Source organism: Acinonyx jubatus, chromosome A2, assembly GCF_027475565.1.
Source record: "Acinonyx jubatus isolate Ajub_Pintada_27869175 chromosome A2, VMU_Ajub_asm_v1.0, whole genome shotgun sequence".
Taxonomy (NCBI): domain Eukaryota; kingdom Metazoa; phylum Chordata; class Mammalia; order Carnivora; family Felidae; genus Acinonyx; species Acinonyx jubatus.
The window spans coordinates 6703895-6722587 of record NC_069383.1 but is presented as its reverse complement, the minus strand read 5'-3'; the positions used below and the strand labels follow the sequence as shown (position 1 = coordinate 6722587).

Sequence of the window (18693 nt, the reverse complement as noted above, 5' to 3'; positions counted from 1 at the left end):
CATGAAAAATTATATGCCAACAAATTGGACAACCTGGAAGAAATGGGCAAATTCCTAAGCACCCACACACTTCCAAAAGTCAAACAGGAAGAAATAAAAAATTTGATCGGTTATCAAAAATCTCCCAACAAATAAGAGTCCTGTACCACATGGTTTCCCTGGGGAATTCTACCAGACATTTAAAGCAGAGATAATACCTATCCTTCTCAAGCTGTTACAAAAAATAGAAGGAGAAGGAAAACTTCTAGACTCATCCTATGAAGCCAGCATTAGTTTGATTCCTAAACCAGACAGACACCCAGCTAAAAAAAGAGAACTACAGGCCAATATCTCTGATGAATATGGATGCAAAAATTCTCAGTAAGATACTAGCAAGAAGTCAAATTCAACAGCATATAAAAAGAGTTATTTACCATTTTCAAGTGGGATTCATTTCTGGGCTGCAGGGCTGGTGCAACATATGCAAATCAATCAGTGTGCTACATCACATTAATAAAAGAAAAGAAAAGAAAAGAACCTTGTGATCCTGTCAATCAATGCAGAAAAACTATTTGACAAAATTGAGCATCCTTTCTTAAAAAATACCCTGGAGAAAGTTGGGATAGAAGGAACATACTTAAACACCATAAAGGCCATTTATGAAAAGCCCACAGCTAATATCATCCTCAATGGGGAAAAACTGAGAGCTTTCCCATTGTTTTTTTTTTTTTTTTCTAATAGCAACTCAAGCGGACTAAGACAGTGTCTACGTTTTGATAAATGCTCACACACACACACAAATGTTTGTTTCCCTTTGCCATGAATCCACTTTCTACAAAACACTACCAGTCAATGCACTATTTTTTCAAGAAGGAAAAATACATCCAAACTACTAAAATGAATTAAGGACATTTGAAAGTTAACCACATTTATTTGAATAGTGTACATATAGTCAAAAGTGACTGAATGCTAAAAGTGAACTTGAGCCTTTGCAAAGTCGACACAGTGTCCAAGGCGTCCTGAGTCATTAAGACTCCCAGTCTGAAACTCCAGGTTTCCTTTGAAAGTGGGTTTAAGTTCCCCTCAGCGCCTTGACCCAGCCCCTTTACCCTCCAGGCTCCGCGCATTTGGAAGGGCAGAGCCTTCAATCTGGGCCTGGAGCCCCCCGCTGGAGAAGCAGCAGGACAAATAACAGTGCGCCCCCCAGTAGCAGGAGCGCCAGCGGCCACCTCCGCCTCGCGGCCTCCAGCCAGCGCCGCCCCCGCCCCCACTCCCGCCTCCACCCCCGCCCCAGACCGCGGGCCGCCAGCCGCGCGGCCACCAGGCGGAGCGTGTCCTCGGGACGTGCGTGGCGCCGGGCCCACGCCAGGCCGTACACGTCGTCGGTGAAGGGCGCGCCGTCGTGCTCCAGCGCCAGCCGCTCCACCAGCGCCAGCAGCTCGCCCACCTGCGCATCGCGCTCGGCGCCCGCCGCCCGGTTGTCCAGGGCGCACACGCGGCCGCCGCACTCGGCCACCAGAGCCCGCAGCGCGCGGTTGTCGGTGGCGCGCACGTAGTCGTGCAGCGAGCCCCCCTCCAGGTCCTCCCGGCGCGTGAAGACGACCACGGCGCGCGCCAGGACGCCGGCGCCGAACAGCTCGCGGACGCCGCGCGCCGCCTCCTCGTCCTGGGCGGTGAAGCGGCCCAGCTGCGTGACCAGCAGCAGCGCGTGCGGCCCGGGCGCCGAGAGCAGGTAGCAGCTGGCCCGCTGGGTGCAGTCCGGGTCCGCGTGCCGGCCTTGGGCGGTGAAGAGGTCGGGGGTGTCGGTGACCTCCACGCGCCACCCGGCCCAGCTGCGGCTCCCCAGGGCGCAGCTTCTGGTCACCGGGGTGGCCGCGAGCCTGGACGGGAAGAGCCTGTGGCCCAGGATGCTGTTGCCCGTGGCGCTCTTGCCCACTCCGGTCCTGCCGGCCAGGATGAGCCTGAGCCTGCGCTCCTGCGCGAGCGGCTGCTGCTGGTCTTCCGGGTCCTGGGAACCTGTGAGGACAGAGTAGACGTGGGCCGCCGGCCTGAGAGCACGCGTCCAGCTCCACCAGGGCTCCGGGGTGCCTCCTGAACAGGGGAGGGCACCGACGCCTCCCGCTTCTGCTTGTCCAACCAGGCCTTTCCCAGGCGCTCTGGTTAGAGCTTGTGCGACTCCGGGGGCATCTTTAGCCACCTTTCTTCCATCTTTGGCTCCAGTGCGTGCACCTGCCCCCCAGTCCATGCTCCGGCACCGGGTGCACACTGCTCTGGAGGGTCCCCCTCGAAGGTCGCAGGCCATGACTTCAGCTGACATTGCCTCTGGTCGTCCGCACCTTGCAGAGCTGCTCCGTGCTCGACGACTTCCCAGGCCTCTGCCAGACTTCTCCCAGGGGCCATCCCAGCGAGGAGATGTGGGGGGGGGGGGGGCACAGAAGGCCTGGGAGTGAAGGGCTGTCTGGAGTCCCAGACACCCCGGGTTGGAATCACAGCCCCGCATGTGTCAGCTGTGGAACCCTGGGCAAGTTTAGTCTAAGCCTTTAACGTCTTCTGCATAATGGGAGGGGTGACAGAGAGTTGTGTCTCCCAGGGTTGCTCTGAGTATTAGATGACAGGATCTCTTTGCTTCTTCTCTTCCTCCACTTCCCCTCCTCCTCCCCCCTCTTCTCTCTAGGAAACCTGCTTCCAGTAAGACACAGTTAACCCTCCATCCTTGTTCACGGACACAGTCTACCTGGTAAACCGTGTTCCCTCTAGTCCATGATCTCAACCCTCCACATCTTCTGTGGGGATCGGAGTAGATGTATTATCCTCCTTGTACACTTTGGGACCCAAGGCACAGGCTAGTCAAGGCACTTAATATCCTACAGTAGGGCAAGGGCAGAGGTCCAGCAAAAATGCAAAGCTGGGGCTCTAGCTGTTTCACCCCAGCATGGGGACATGTCTAGGATTGTCTCTGTTCAGTCTTTTTTTTTTTTTTAATGTTTATTTATTTTTGAGAGAGACAGAGACAGAATGCGAGTGGGTTGGGACAGAGAGAGAAGGAGACGAATCTGAAACAGGCTCCAGGCTCTGAGCTGTCAGCACAGAGCCCAACGTGGGGCACGAACTCACGAGCTGTGAGATCATGACCTGAGCTGAAGTCAGATGCTCAACCGACTGAGCCACCCAGGTGCCCCAATGTCTCTGTTCAGTCTTGAGTTAGCCCATGGCCTTGGGACCCAGAGCTGATGCCTAGGGGCAAGTACACCCTGAGATCAGTTCTTACCGTAGGCATTTTCTTCATCTCTGGCCATCTTGCGTCCTCCCATGCCCGCCTGAAAGAGTTCCGAACACAACATGTTAGTTCCTTCATTCCTTCAATCATTCATTCGTTTATTGAATAGGTATAACTACCTAAGGTGGCTCAGGCAAGGTCCAAAGAGCTGGTGACATCCCAATGAAAGGTCATGCTTCCTGCCCTCCTCTGAACATCAAAATTTGGGGAAGAACCCTGGAAGGACCTGGTTGGTATTGGAACCAAACCGTGCGATCCTTTGGTGAGCCTCGTTGGTCCTTTCAGGGACCCTGAATGCAAATGACAGAGTGGAAGTGATAACCCGTCCTCTGTGTCAGTGAGTGAGCCTTAGCTGAGAATTTCCCAGGTAATTTATGTCAGTGGCATTAACTGTAGGCACAAAGTGTTCCCAGAAGTTTCCACAGCCAGGGGAGACTTTGGAAAACCCTGAGAATCAGAAATTCTGCTCAGTGACATAGGGAACCACCTTAGGGCGGTTGGCTGGGGATGGGCCAAGGAGGGGGGGTCGGGGGGGGCGGGGGACAAGAAGAGAGTTTGCAGTTTGCTTTTGAAAATTGGAAAAGATACCTATCTCCCATGCTGATGTGAAGAACCTGTGATCTGCTCTCTGAAGACCAAAGAATTTGGCTTGTGTCATTTGTGTAAATATGACCTGTGTGCTGGAGAGATGGGACACTCCCTTCCGGCTCCTGGTGTTCCTGCCTCGAATCTGAGGCCTCTCAAACTAAGCGATGACCCCAAGTCCAGCAGGATTTACTACAGCTAGCCACTCAGTGATGGAGTCTGCTCGATCTCACGAGGACCTGGTCACGAGGGCGCAGCTCTGCTCTGTCTGCTTTGCCAGCCCTGTGTCCCACTCACTCCCCTTCTGGGTCAGCTGCTCCGCAGAGGACAGGTTTCAGGGCCTTTCCAGCCCACTTGTGCACTCACCCCCATGACCACTCCTTCTCTCCCACGTTTCTGTCTGAGTCTTGTCTGTGCTCCGCCATCCATTTCAAATGCTACCTCTTCATGGCAACACCTGGCTACTGCTGTGTCCCATGGGCAACACACAAGGACAAGCAAAGGGAAGGGTTGATTGATAACTTGTCTCTGACCCGTTAGATGACAGGTTTGTCTTCTGTGTAACGCCCCTTTCGGCTCCCCAAAGCCCTTGGTAAAGTTGATTCCACAGGCCTCAGGTGAGTAGTGATCTTGTGTGTAAAAATTAGCAAACTCCCATAACTGACTGCACAGCAGAACTGAAGAAACAGTCGGAAGATTCAGTGCAAAGAACAAGATTTTAGCTAAAGCAGAAGTCCTTATCGATGATGAAAATGACCAAGTGTGCTCTAGGAAATCCACCGGACTCCTGGCCCCTATGGGACTTCCCAAAGGTTTGCGATGGTTTGGGATGGGATTTGAAAAATTCTTCCAGAGTTTCTGAGAGCTGACATCTGGGGTTTAGAGGCTTGGAGTCACTGACTGATGTAGAAAATGGAGACTCCTAGCATCTTAAATGCGATTGGATATTATGTATTCCCCAGCTTCCTGAACCTGCTGTCTTTGGAAGTATCTATGGGAGTCTTTAAAATATATGTTTGACATTTTGTTTCATAGATGTGTACTTTAATAAGAAAAAAGGGGGTGCCTTTGTGGCTCAGTCTGTTAAGTGTTTGACTCTTAATTTTGGTTCAGCTCATGATCTCATGGTTTGTGGTTTTGAGCCCCTCATCAGGCTCTGTGCTGATAGCACAGAGCCTGCTTCGGATTCTCTCTCCTTCTTCTTCATGTGTGCCTCCCCTGGTCACATGTCTGTCTCAAAAATAAACAAACAAATAAATAAATAATATATAAATAAACGTTAAAAAAACGGTATCTCTCACCCCTCCTCCTGAGGGATTTTTTTTTTATAAAAAAATTTATTTTAGTGTTTACTTATTTTTTTGAGAGACGGTGAGACAGAGCATGAGCAGGGGAGGGTCAGAGAGAGAGAGGGAGACGAAGAATCCCAAGCAGGCTCCAGGCATTGAACTGACAGCACAGAACCCATCCCAGGGCTCAAAGCTTAATGGACCAAGCCACCGAGGCACCCTCCCCAACCCCCTGAGTGATTCTAATGCATTGGTTCCTTGCTCTGAGTTTGTGAGCCATTCATCCTGTCCAAGATCTTCATTTATAGCCAGTGTGTGGGGATGAAGAGGGCTCCAGCCCACAGAGCCCTGGGCAGCTTGGGCGGGGGAAGGGATGTGCAAGGACACACAAGCATGTGTACTGCAGAGGTCTGAAGACCATGTTCATAACTGTTGCTGGCTCCTGCAAGTCCCTGGGGGTACACAGGGCTGAGGAGGTGGAGGGTGTGAGTGGGGTTCGGCTCACAGACACGATTTCCACTCTGCGATGTGTTCTGAGGTTAGACTCACTTGTTTGTCCTCAGAAATGTCTCTCTCCTTGGCTGCACATGCCCTCAGAGGGAGTGTCTGCAACCTTCTCCAGCGTGCTCAGCCCTGGCAGTGCTGCTAGCAAACACCTTTCTGACCAGGCAAGGAGCAGGGCAGGACGAAGTATGTAGTCCCAAGTAAAAGTGTGCGCACTCCAGGGCTGAAGAAGATGCTTACCATTTCTTCTTCCCTTGCTTGTTCTGAAACTCAGAGCTCCCTAAAAAGCCTGCAAGGGTGAAGTTATTCTTTCTAGATCCCGCTCCCCTTCCTGGGAGGTAGTAGAATGCAGGTGCCCACTCAGTGAGCTGCAACCAGGCCCTGAATTCCTTAGAGCCCTCCTACCCCCTCCCACTTCCTCCACTTCCCTCTGTCCCAGGTGGCTCCCTTCCTCCCCTTGTGTGCTCACCTTCCAGCAGAAGTGGTGACAGGCTCTGCTGTTGGCTGCAGAAACCCGCGACCTGGTGCTGTGCCTTGGGTTGTGAGTACAGAGGCTGTTCCTGCCAGCACAGCACAGGGAGGAAGTCTCAGAGCCCAGGGAGGGAGGGCCCAGTGGTGCCGATTTAAAGGGACAGAACATGGGCCGGGTGGGCCAACGAGGGGTGCCTTTGCGTTGTTTCCACTGTGCAACCCGCCCCCTGCTTGGGACTGTCCTGATCTTTTCTGAAGGTCGCCGTGGCACCACATCTTGTTCCTGGGAGGGGCTGTAACCTCAGTGAAGGGCAGTTTAGATTTCTGAGGCCTGTTCTCAGTTTTGGCCTCTGCTAATCTTATCTCCAGTTGCCGTTTGCTTTTTGGGTGTTTTCCTAGAAAATGGCCTCTTGAGAATCTCCTTCCCCAGGAATCAGGGAGGAATCCTTGACTGGACATCAGTGTGGACAAGGCCACCAATGTGGTCCTCTCTGCCATCTCCTCATTCCTAAAGAAAAAGAGGTCTTTTCAGCTATTAAAGGTCAGACAGCAGGAAGAGGATGGAATTTTCATAGGAGACTTAGTCTAGCCTCAAGTTGGTATCTCTGACGCAAGTGTCTGTTTCTCCTCTCAGGAGGTCATGAGAGAGGAAAATACTGTGAGTAAAATAGCCAGACTTTGTGTGGAGAGAAGGCTACAACAGCGTATGGTGCTATGTGCCCCGGACCTGGTTTGTTCTGGAATCAACTCTGCGATGTTGCCTAACTCACTTACAGTTTCTGGAGTCAACTCTCCCTGTGTGTAGTGAGGGCTTTCACTTAATCTGAAGCTAATGCTCTGGGGCCTGATTTTTAGCCAGTCTTGCCAGTTCATTCTCTCTAGTGAAGATACCTCACCCATGGCCCTCCACCTTATCCCCCCACACCCTATCCAGCTTTATTGAGATATAATTGAAATGTAACACTGTAATTTTAAAGGGTGCAATGTGTTGATTTGATACACTTCTATATTGCAAAATAATTGCCACCACAGTATTATTAGCTAACACCTGCATCACATCACATATTTACCATTACTCGTTTTGAGTGGGAACATTTAAGATCATCTACTCTCTCGTAACTGTTAACGTATGATACAGTGGTATGAGCCATAATCACTGGGCTGCACATTAGATCCCCACAACTTATTCATCTTATAACTGGAACTTTGTACTCTTGGACCAATGTCTCCCCATCCCCCCATCCCCCAGCCCCTGGTCACCACCGTTCTACTCTCCATTTCTATCAGTTTGGCTTTTTAAAATTCCACATAAAAGTGATATCATACAGTATTTGATTTTCTCTGTTCGACATGTTTCGCTTATGATAATGCCCTCAAGTTCGACCCTGTTGTTGCAAATGACAAGATGTTCCTCTCTCTTTTCACAGAACTATATATATATATATATATATATATATATATATATATATATATACCCATAGATGGACCCTTAGGTTGCTTCCACATCTTGGGTATTGTGAGCAATGCTGTAGGGAGCTTGTGAGTGCAGATCTTTCTTTGAGATCTTGCTTGCATTTCTTTTGGATAAATACCCAGAAGTGGGATTGCCGGATCAAATGTAATGCTACCTATAATTTTTGGAGGACCGTCCATACTGTTTTCCACAGTGGCTGCACCAATTTGCGTCCCGTGCACAGTGCACAAGGCTTCCCTTTTCTCCACATCTTCCCTAACACTTGTTACCTCTTGTCTTCTTGATGATAGCCATTCTCACAGGTGTGAGGGGATACCTCATTGTGGTTTTGATTTGTGTTTCCCCTGATGATGGTGATACTGAGCACATCTCCATGCACCTATGTGCCACCTGGATGTCCTCTTTGGGAAAATGCCTGTTTAGTTCCTCTGTCCTTTTTAAATAAACTGCTCGGGTTTTGTTATTAATTATATGAGTTCTTTATGTATTTTGGGTATTAACCCTTTATCAAATATATGATTTGCAAATACTTTCTCCCATTCAGTGGGCTGCCTTTTTGTATTGTTGATGGTTTCCTTTGCCAGACAGAAGCGTATTAGTTGGATGTAATCTCACTTGTTCATTTTATCTGTCGCTGCCTTTGCCTTTGTGGTCAAATCCAAAAATTATTGTCAAGACTGATGTAAAGGATCTTACCCCCTGTTATACTCTAGGATTTCAAGTCTCTTAGATTTATTGAGGCTCATTTTATGGCCTATTGGTCATATTTAGGAGAACGTTCTCTGTGTACCTGAACAGAATGCATAATCTACTTCGTTGGGTAAAGTGCTGTAATGTTAGGTCTAGTTGGTTTATCTGTGGGTCACATCTTCTGTTTCTGTTTTGACCTTCTGATTAGCTGTAGTACGCATTGGTCAATGTGGACATTGAAGTCTACAGCTTGTTGTTGAATTGTCTATTTCTCCTTGATGTCTGTTATTTTTTGCTTCCTGTGTTTTGGGGCTCAATTGTGAAGTACATGTGTTTTTATAATTTTTACATCTTCAAATTTACTGAATCTTTGTTCTAGCCATTGAAGTCTATCGTTGAGGTCCACTAGTAAAATTTTCATTTCAGTCATACATTTCTGCTGCAGCATTTCTATTTTGTTGTTTAAAAAAGCAATTTCTGTATTCTTATGGACACATAGACAACAGCAAATCAAGGCCTAGAAAGGCAGAAAGGGAATAGTATCCAGATTCACTACACCATGTTCCCTAAAATACCCAGTTTTAACAAGAACTGTAAGATGTACAACGAAACAGGAAGGTGTGACCCATATAGGGGAAAAACTCAGGCCACAGGAATTGCCTGGCAGAGGCCCTGGATGTTGGATTCAGAGACAGGGCTTCCAAAGAGCAATTCTAAGCATGTTGGAAGAACTGAAGGAAATCAGTGTGAAAACTCCCACCACTGGTACCATACTTGATGAAAGGCTGAGAGCTTTGCCCCTGTGATCAGAGATAAGACAAGGATGTCTGCTCTGGCGCTTCACTGCAACTTTGTGCAGGGGGTTTGCATGTTTGGCTGGACTCTCCTGGTGAAGTCTGCTTCCCCTGCAGGGTGAAACCTCTGGTGTCTCTCCTGAGAGGGTGCAGCCTGGGCCTGCACAGTCCCTGGAGGTGACAGTTGTCTTAGGCCCACTCTGTGCGTCTTTCCCTAACCACTCTGTCTGTCCATACTATACCCGGCGGTTAAACCTACTGACCTCCAGCTGATTCCTCCCAAGATACCGTCCTCTTGCTGGAAGGCTGAGGGGACAGGGAACCCCACCTTTGGCCACACCTCCCAAAATGCAGCTTCCTTCCAGAGGAGCTGAGTGTGTGTTGGAAGGGAGGAAGCAGCTTATGGTAAGTGTCACAGACTCACTGTTCTTACTACTATTTAGTAGACTTTTTGTTTTTTTGAAATAGTCTTTCTTCGTTTGCTGAATGATCTTAGAACAACTTTAAGAGACTTTAATATATTTTTAAAAATATATATGTTGCACCACTTATGGCTGTCCCACCAGTACTAGGTCTGTAGGGTTCCTCCAGGACATATGGAAGCCTGTCTTACTTTTGGGTCAAACTCTGGCCACAGGCCAACTCCCGTCTTCTTCCTTCCTGCTGGCTGCCTGGAGTTTGCCTCGTTTTGTCTTCCCCTTGTGGTGTCTTATTATAGTTAAACGAAACAGCGTCAAAAGGGAGCCAGGCAGCAGTTACCACTGTCCTACCGACAGCCATCTTTATACGGAGTCCCGCAGTCCTACTAACTGCAGATATGGTGAACTTGGAGAGGGTGAGAGAGACGCTGGCCTCTCCCTGTATTTCCAAAGAGTCGTTTATATTCTTTAACAGCTTGGACATGAGTCATTTCAGTGCAACTTTCATGTTCTATATCTTCCGGATAAATAAATAATAGTGAAAAATAATAAAGCTGCTTGGCTGTTTGTTAGCTATTTATGTTTTGAGTGAAAAATTTTTAAAACTTGGGGGGACGTGAGGGGCTATTTGCTTGAGCATCTGACTCCTTGTTTCAGTTCAGTTCATGATCTCACTGTTTGTGAATTCAAGCCCTGCGTCGGGCTCTGTGCTGGCAAGGAGTGTGCTTGGGATCCTCTCTCTCCCTCTTTATCTGTCCCTCCCCTCCTCACTCTCTCTCTCTCTCTCAAAATTAATAAATAAACTTTAATCAATCAATCAATCATTTAGTGAACAAACAGCCAGTAGAAAAATTGGTCAAAATTTTGGAAGGTAGCAGCATCCGTGTGCACCTGTTCTAATAAAGAGCAGAACTGACTTGTTCAGCCCACGTCAGGGTCAAAAGATCTAGCTGCTGTGCTTGCTTTGAACAGGCCCTGGTGGGAGATTCCCAGGAAGACGTCCACCTCATCCTCAGGCCAGCACCAGGCTGGGGAGAGATGGAAAAAGTATCCTGTGCAGAGGCCAGTGAGATCTCCATGGTGGGGTTCCTCCTTGGCTCCGCCTTCCTGCCCCAGTGCCTTTTGAGCACAAGAGCAGCCACAAATGGGAAGACACGAACCTGTGACCTCACCTTTGTGGCCTGATGAGGAAGACAGAGTCGGGAGAGGTGAGGCAGGAAATTGCTGGGGCTGAAGTAAGATGTATGTTTTTCTGTGCATGAGTGAATTTACGAGAAATCACCCTGTTGCCCATTTCTTGAAAATGCAAGGGACTGTGGGAAACAATAACAGAAAAAACTGTGCTGTGATATGGTGCCATAAATATAAGTCTTTCCTTTATCCCTCGTTAAAGATTTACTTACCGTGTTTATCATTTGTAATAAAGCACTCGAGACACTCCACAAAGATGAGAGTGAAGCAATAAAAGATGTCAAGTTGAAACCAAAAGAAAGAAATGAAGGTAACAGCAGAAACCGTGCCAACTTTGTTCTAAATCCCAGAGAGGGCAGATCACTGAAGGCTGTCGGCTGGTCCTGGCAGCCTGTGAGTTCTTTCCCTGACCCCCATTCTCCCAAGCTGCCTCTTCCACCGTTGGTACTGAGGAATGGCTAAGAATCCAGGGGCCATCCAAGCAAAGGCTGTGGGGTTTGGAGGTGTGGAACTGGAAAGTGTCTTGGGGGTAGTGTCTTGGGATTCTTGGGATTCGTCCTCATTGGGAGAGGCCCAGATAGTCTCACATGATGCTGTTCTGTAGGAGGCATTGAATTGAGACAATCTAGGACTTCTTATCCGTAAAGATACTGGGCACATGGGGATTGTGGTTTTTTGGGGTCTGTTTGTGTTTGTGTTTTCTCCAAGCCATAGATCTTGATCGTGGCAGAATCAGGCCCACACACTTTTCCACTGGCTGATTTTCATATATTAAGGAGCCATTTTTGCTGATTAAGAGAAAATAGTCCTTTTGTGCGGTGTTGGTATTCTGTAAGAGCAAGGGATTGATTGTTGCTGCTGGGACCGGGGCCCACTTTTACATCAGACCCCCCAGCTCATGGCGCCCTGACAGTCTGCCTGTTTGCCTTCAGATTTCAGGAGGCCTTAACTGCACTCCCAGGCCTTAAATTCCTGTGTGTCTCTTTAAAAGAAACAATTGTTAGGTTTTGTTTTGGTGTTGTATAATTGTTTCCAAAAAGAAAATTCTCCAGAGCACTGAAATGTAAATTCTGATAAAGCCCCAAGCTCTCTCACATCAGGGAGACCCGGGGTCTATCTGGGCCAGAAATGTGGTGGGAATGAGGAAGAACGTAGTCTAGAAGATTTTCCCTGTTCACACCGTGCCACAGAAGGGGAGACCTTTGGGTTCTCAGAGGATGGGACAAGAAAGCAGGCAGGGGCAAGGTGGAGGGGACATACTGGATGGCTAGCACTGCATGACAGGTCGTCCAAACTCCAGTTGAAACAGCTGAGACATGGATTGTGTGGTAGCTCCTGGAGTCCAAAGTCAAGATGCCAGCAGAGGCGTGCGCTCTCTGAAGCCTCAAGGGGGGGAATTTACTTGCTTCTTCCTGGGCTCTGCTGGCAGCTGGCCATCTTGGTGCTCCTTGGCTGGCAGATAGGCCACCACTCTCCTTCCTCACTCATTTCATTAGAAGCAGCAAGGAGAAACCAGGCCACATCTTTCACATTGTTCTCGGAATTCTCCTCAGCTAAATATTCAAGTTCATCACTTACATGGTCTACTCTCCACCCAGCAGCCCACTTCAGTTTAGCCAGCCTCCTGACCCCTGCCCCCTGCCATTTTATAGCAAGTGCCATCATCCCTCCAATGTCCAGCAGCGTGGTCCCCACCTCTCTCTGGGACCTCACCAGAAAGTGACCTTGATGTTCATCTTATCACTGACATCCTCTTAGGCCTTTTTTTTAATCACGTACCTCAGAATTCTTCGAGCCTCCATGCATTACTCAATTTCAGAACGACTGGTAATTACCAGAGCAGGACCCTACTTCTTGTCCTTAAAATCTATATTAGTTCCCCCAGGAGCTGCTGTAACAAATGACCACAAACTGTTGCTTAAAGAGCAGAAACTTACTGTCTCATTGTTATGGCTACTGTCTCACTGGCACAGGCTACAAGTGCCAAACCGAGATGTTCCCAGGGCCATGATCTCCATGAAGTCTCTGGGGAAGGATCCTTCTTTGCTGCTTCCTAGCTTCTGGTGCTGGCTGGCCTGCCTTGTTCTTTGCCTTCTAGGTGCTTCACTCCAATCTCTGCCTCTTTTGTCACATGGTGTTCTCTGTGTGTATCTGTGTGTAAACTTCCCTCCCTGTGAATGAAACGATTCCAGGCATTGGAGTAGGGCTCAACCTTAACTTCATGGCATGACATCACAGAGACCGTGCTCCAAAGTAGGTCACATTCTCAGGTACCAGGAGTTAGGACTGCTTTAGGAGGATACAATTCAACCTAGGATGGATGGTAAGAGAGGGACAGTGTGTGCAGTGTGAGGGTACAGTACCCCTGATCTCTTCCTCTCCAGTCCTCATTGCAGTTACCAGGTTAAGCCCATTGGGATAGTTTTCTTAGGTCTCTGCTTCTTGGAAATCTTCTACTGCCTAGGGCTTAGAATCCACATTCCTTGGCCTGGTATTCAACAATCATTATAATCAGTCTCAACTCCTCTTTCAAGAATGAGATTCTTCTAGATATCATTGTTCCTGTTAATATCCGTTTTACACTTTTGTAAGGAACGAAGGTGATAATGATATAGACGTCAGTGCCTGGGACATGGTAGGCCCACAGTAAAGGCTGGTAATGATTCCTGCACTCTAAATTGTTAGCTGTTCTCTTCCTGTGTCCAATGTTATTTCCACCTCCAAGGCTTGGATCATGCTATTTCTGCCTCTCTTTCTTATCTGCAGTTTTCAAAAAAAGCAAACTCATGACTCCTGGGAAAGTATAAACACATCAAAGATTTTGCTCAATCATGGCTTAACTAGAGCACCAGTATGATTCTATAATTGGTCAAAGTTCCTTTGGGTGGCTCAATCAATTAAGCGTCTGACTCTTGACCTCAGCTCAGGTGTCTTAAGTTTGGGCTCCATGCTGGGTGTGAAACCTAGTTAAAAACAAACAAACAAAGAATAAAACAAAAAACACAAACAAACAGAAACACAAAGTTCATTTGAAATCAAGGGTTGATGTGTTCAAGAGAGTAGTAAAATGTAATATTTGAGCTGTATATTCCACCAGACAGAAAATTCACTGAGTGTCTCCAAGGCAGAGATGTGCAAAAATTCTTTCTGTCCTTAAAGTGTTGTAAAATATCACAGCTGATCATCAAGCACAGCACCACACAGAAATATAGAACACTCCAGTAATCTCTCTTGCCTATTTCTAAGTTTTGGATCATTTTCATAGCGTTCTCTACTTTGTGATCATAAACAGTCTCCAACAAGTATTGTTGATCCTAGAAGATTGTTTTTACTATGCATGGCCTGATCATTTATACAGATGCAGCAAGAATCTTAATTAACTGGAAAAGCCTCCTTGAGTTTGCTCGTGAAATCTAGAGCCTAATCATATTAAGCAACTATCAATTCCAAAGGATAAACTTCTTTTGGAAATTTTCAAAATGAGTTTTGAATCAGACTTTTCAAAGCCCCTGCCATTCTTCTATCCTAGGAGTAGGAAACCAAGGCCCAAACACTTGCTTCAGTAAACTTTGCATGCTGTACCCATAAATCTCAATGAATTTCCCTCTTCCTGAGGTCTCCAAAATTTGCCTGGGTTTCTGGACTACCTGGGAGTGGACTTCCTTACTACCAGAGATTGGGATCCTGGAAGCCAGACATCATATTAGTTTTCTTATGAAGGTTTTGGAGATATTAGCTCCACATGTAACACCAACAATTGCTCCTTAGCAGTGGTCTGGTGGTCTTTGATTAAACAACCGTCACTCTCATATATCACCCTGTACATATGGCTTTGCTGCAGAATCGATTTTTCCAATGGTATCTTTGTAAACAAGAGGACAGATTTTTATTAAACCTAGGCAAATGGTTCTATCATGATGAAATTGAATGAAACTCAGTAGAAGCATTTGTTTCTGAATTTTTACGGTAGGTGAAGATGAGGTAATGTTTAAAGATGGTTGTTGTGGGTTTACAAATACACAGTCTACTAATTCGTTTAAGGAGAAAGAAATAAGGTTTCCACACATAGCCATACAAGTAGAACATCAAACAGAATGCCATCAATATTCCAAACAAATAACCACAATGGCACATCTTGAATCCATTCACTCAATCCTATGTCATTACTTCTCACTCTGCTGATCTTGAATCAGTTGTCTGATTTCATGAGGTACATATGCTTCCAGACTGAGAGTCCCAGTAGTCTTGGCTTTGCTCACTGGCACAGTCTGAGCATTGAGTCTGTGTTGCCATCTTGGAAACCTGCTCTGAAGAGTCTCTTTGAGGCAACAGTAGTTCAGAGCACGTCCTACAGTTTTTCCCCTGAAGCTCCAAGACTGTGACCCTCTGGTGAAGGCACAAATTCTGAGTGGTCACTTTTGGTAGATCTTCGGAGGAGCCTTAGGAGGAAGCAGAGACCTGTTTGAGAACAGGACTGAACGGTTGTGGTTCATAACCGAATATAATATTGTGGAAGTCAGTAAAAGGCTCTTTGGGGGGCATGGTCCTTATTTCATGAGGGTTTGGTCAATGTTTCCTCTGAGGTGTTCAGCCCCAAGTGCACTGTCACACCTAATACCTATATCTCTTTTGTGACACGGCTGCCATTTTCCTGCAAGAGGCAGCTCTTCTTGCACATCCGTGGAGCCAGAAGACAGTTTCATTGAAGACATGTGAGTGCAGGGGTATAGATAATCCAGATCCCTTATCCTGGTAGACAGGCTGTGGAGGTGCTGAGTCTTCCTTTTCATGCAGTGCCCTTTGGGGGTGGAGTGAGTGGGGAGAAACCAGGAAACCTTGAGTGATATCCGCTTTAAAGAGATTGTTACAAAGTAGAAGTGACTAGATTTATTTGGCACCAAGAGAGAAGGCTCCAGAATCCCTAACCCCCCACATGATGGTATTTAGGGATAAGGTAAGTGGGTTTCCATGAGTTCATGAATCTGGGGTCCTCTTGACGGGATTAGTGCCCTTGTAAGCAGAGATAGCAGAGAGTTGCTTTTCACTCCATCATGTATGGACACGGTGAGACGGCGCCATCTGCAAATCAGGAAGTGAGCCTTCCCCAGGGAAACAAGTTGGCTGGCACATTGGACTTGGGCTGCCCAGTCTCCAGACCTGTGAGAAATGAATTCCTGTTCTTCCTGCTCCCAGGCTGTGGTATTATGGTTGTGCAAGCTGATTAAGACAGCATCTCTGATGTGTACGTGAGCCTTAGATGGGTAATCTATGAGACTAGCATAGAGGGTTCTATTACTACTTGTAACTAATACCTATTGATCACTATGGTTTGAGTACCACTTCATGTCTACAAATTTATCTGGTTTCACAATGACCGTCTGAAGAAAGCATTCCATTTTAAAGATTAGGGAAGTAGTTGCAGAGAGGTTAAGTCACCCAAATGTGGCAAGCTGAATGGTGGCCCCCGAAAGATGGCCACACTCTAATCCCCAGAGCCTGTGAATGTTACCTTATTCCATAAGCATCTTTGCAGGTGTGATTAAGTTAATGACTTTGAGATGGGGAGATTATTCCAGATTATCTGGGTGGGCCCCAGATGTAATCAGAAAGGTCCTTCTAAGGAGAGGCAAGAAGGCAATGTGATGAAGGCAGCAGAGATTGGTGTGATGTGGTCACAAGCCCAGGACAGCTGGCAGCTTCTAGAAGATGTAAGAGGCAAGGGATGGATTCTCTCCTGGAGCCTCCAGAAAGAACCAGCTCTGCAAGACCTTGATTTTATCTCTATAAGACTAATTCCATGCTCTTATCCTCCATAACTTCAGAAGATGAAGTTTATATTGTTTTAAGCTATTAATGTTTTGGGATTTGTTATGGAGGCAATAGGAACGGATCCACCAAGGTTACAAAGGCGATATGTAGAAGAAACAGGACAATGGGGGAATGATTCTTTTAAACTACTGTTATTATTTCTGCACTTTTAATAAGTTGAGCTTTGAGATTATCTAGATCTGAGCAGCAGAAAACACCCTGAGCCCCACAAGAAGACTCCTATACAATTCAAAGAATATCTCTTAATGACCCCACACCTTTTGAAAATTCATTATATCCACATTTCTGTGTGTGTGTGAAATGGAAAGAATCAAAGGATAACATAAAAAAGGAAGCTGTGGCTTTGTCCACATTTATCTCTCTGCTTCTGACTATGTGGAAGGAGCAAGATCCGGGGTGGAAAGTTCTGTTTCAGGGATTGCAGGTGGAGACAAGCGGTGGAGAGGCCTGTGGCTCACAGCATAGGTGCAAGTGGAAGGAAGCCCTCAATGATCAGGAGCGTGGCTAAGTGAACAATACAGATATGGGGCTACACTGCTTCTATCCAGAATCTTGTAGAAGGAGATCACTCCTAACTTAGGGCTCGGGATGGGACTGATGGGGGCCACATGCTCCTTTTTGACCAATGATCACAAGGCTGTTACCATTTGAGACCTGCATCTGATTTCTTGTGACATCCATGGATTCTGTGTCAACTAGTCTCCTGTTCCCTCTAGGGAACTTAACAGCATACCTGAGCATAATACCTGGAGAAGCAATTAGCTGACCATGAAAACATCCAAGGACAAGTTTCACTCAAGGAATATGTAGCTTGAAATGAAACTAGGAAATGGTAGAGATATTTTGGGGAGGAAATATGATTCTAGCTCTCCTCTAGACTTTTCTGTATGCAGCCTCATCAAGACCAAGTTCATGGGTATGTGACCTGTGCCGTTGCACAGGGCCCTGTACTTAGAAGGGTTTACTATTCTATTGATGTCATCTTGAAATTCTTAATTTTTTTTTGTTTGTTTTTGACAAAGGGTCTGGCATATTCCTTTTGTGCCAGACTTTGCAAATTACATAGCTGGTCCTGGTCTGTGTCTTTATTGCAAGTTGGAAAACAGTTACCTGGGGCCCTGCAAGTCATTAGCACCAATAACTGGTCTAACGATATGGACCAATAATATAGTATTAATACAATAATTTCCAGAGATAGCTGCTTCCCTCCATGGGTTGCCACCCCATTGTCCACTACTTCCTTCCACATTTAGTTCTCTTAGTACCCACCTTCAGGTGTGAGCATGAACTAATCCCATGTCTTAATGTAGTGAACAAAAATATATAATCAAAAACATTATAATTTTATGATGATGCAACAGACAATTGGAACAGCTGGTCAACCATGAGATGTTTGACCATCTGTCTATCATCTCAAAGTTTCCAGAGCAAGTTGGAGTGGATGCACTGGCTAAATCTGGGAAAATCTACCTGTGCCTGGGTCTGGGGTAGAGGAAAGTAGGAAGGTTGTAGGGGAAAGTTTGATCTCCTCCCTGGGTGCATCTTTTCTTGTCAGGTCATGCATATTTTGGGGCTTGAAAGAACCATATGAAGAAAACTAGAGAAGGTGTATGGTCATTGGAAGACTTTTCCAGGCCACATCTTCCTTTTTTTCCTCTTGGCTCCCAATGGTTTAGACTCTTGGCTTTGCACCTGAAGTCTGGTAAATTTTTAATGAGTAACTTGAGACCTTCATGAAAGACTATCATGAAAACCCATATGTTACAATCACTGGGAAGTATCCCAGGCTCTAAAATTGGACATATCTAGCCACCCATTTGAGTTTCTTCTTCCTAGAATCACGCCAGAGTCTCCCACGCCATGCAGGGAAGATGATCCAACACCATGCCTGGCTCTGTGTGCATGATTTGTGTCATGTAATAAGGGCCTTTGGGACCCACCAGTATAGCTCCAAACAACAAATACAGGTTTGGAAAATTTGGTGTGAGAGCAGGCACATGGAGAAAAAGCTTACACCTTGGTAAAACTAAAGGACTCCTCCAATTATAGGGCAATATTTCTGTCTCTTTAAAGCCAAATAGTTTCTTCACTAGCTCCACCCAATCTGAGCTTGCTGCCCGAGAGGTTTAAAGGGTGAAACACATTTTCCTCACAGTGAAAGCAAAAGCAGCATCTTAAACAGGTTCTTTGG

At 46.7% G+C, this 18693-nt stretch overlaps 1 protein-coding gene across 7 annotated transcripts in view; it reads right to left on the bottom strand.

Annotated features, from left to right (window-relative positions):
- Positions 1-987: 987 nt before the first annotated feature.
- The window catches only part of LOC128314680 (GTPase IMAP family member 1-like), a 95838-nt gene continuing 78132 nt past the window's right edge, over positions 988-18693 (bottom strand). For 4 of the 7 annotated variants that reach the window (XM_053217883.1, XM_053217878.1, XM_053217881.1 and 1 more), the window contains one exon: positions 988-1995. In XM_053217883.1, the coding sequence (XP_053073858.1) occupies positions 1124-1995 (872 nt within the window). In that variant the 3' untranslated portion in view covers positions 988-1123. Of the gene's footprint in view, positions 1996-3247; positions 3297-5679; positions 5842-5874; positions 5924-6103; positions 6290-18693 lie in introns of those variants that run through there. The other 3 variants (XM_053217877.1, XM_053217876.1, XM_053217880.1) reach the window with 3 other exon arrangements.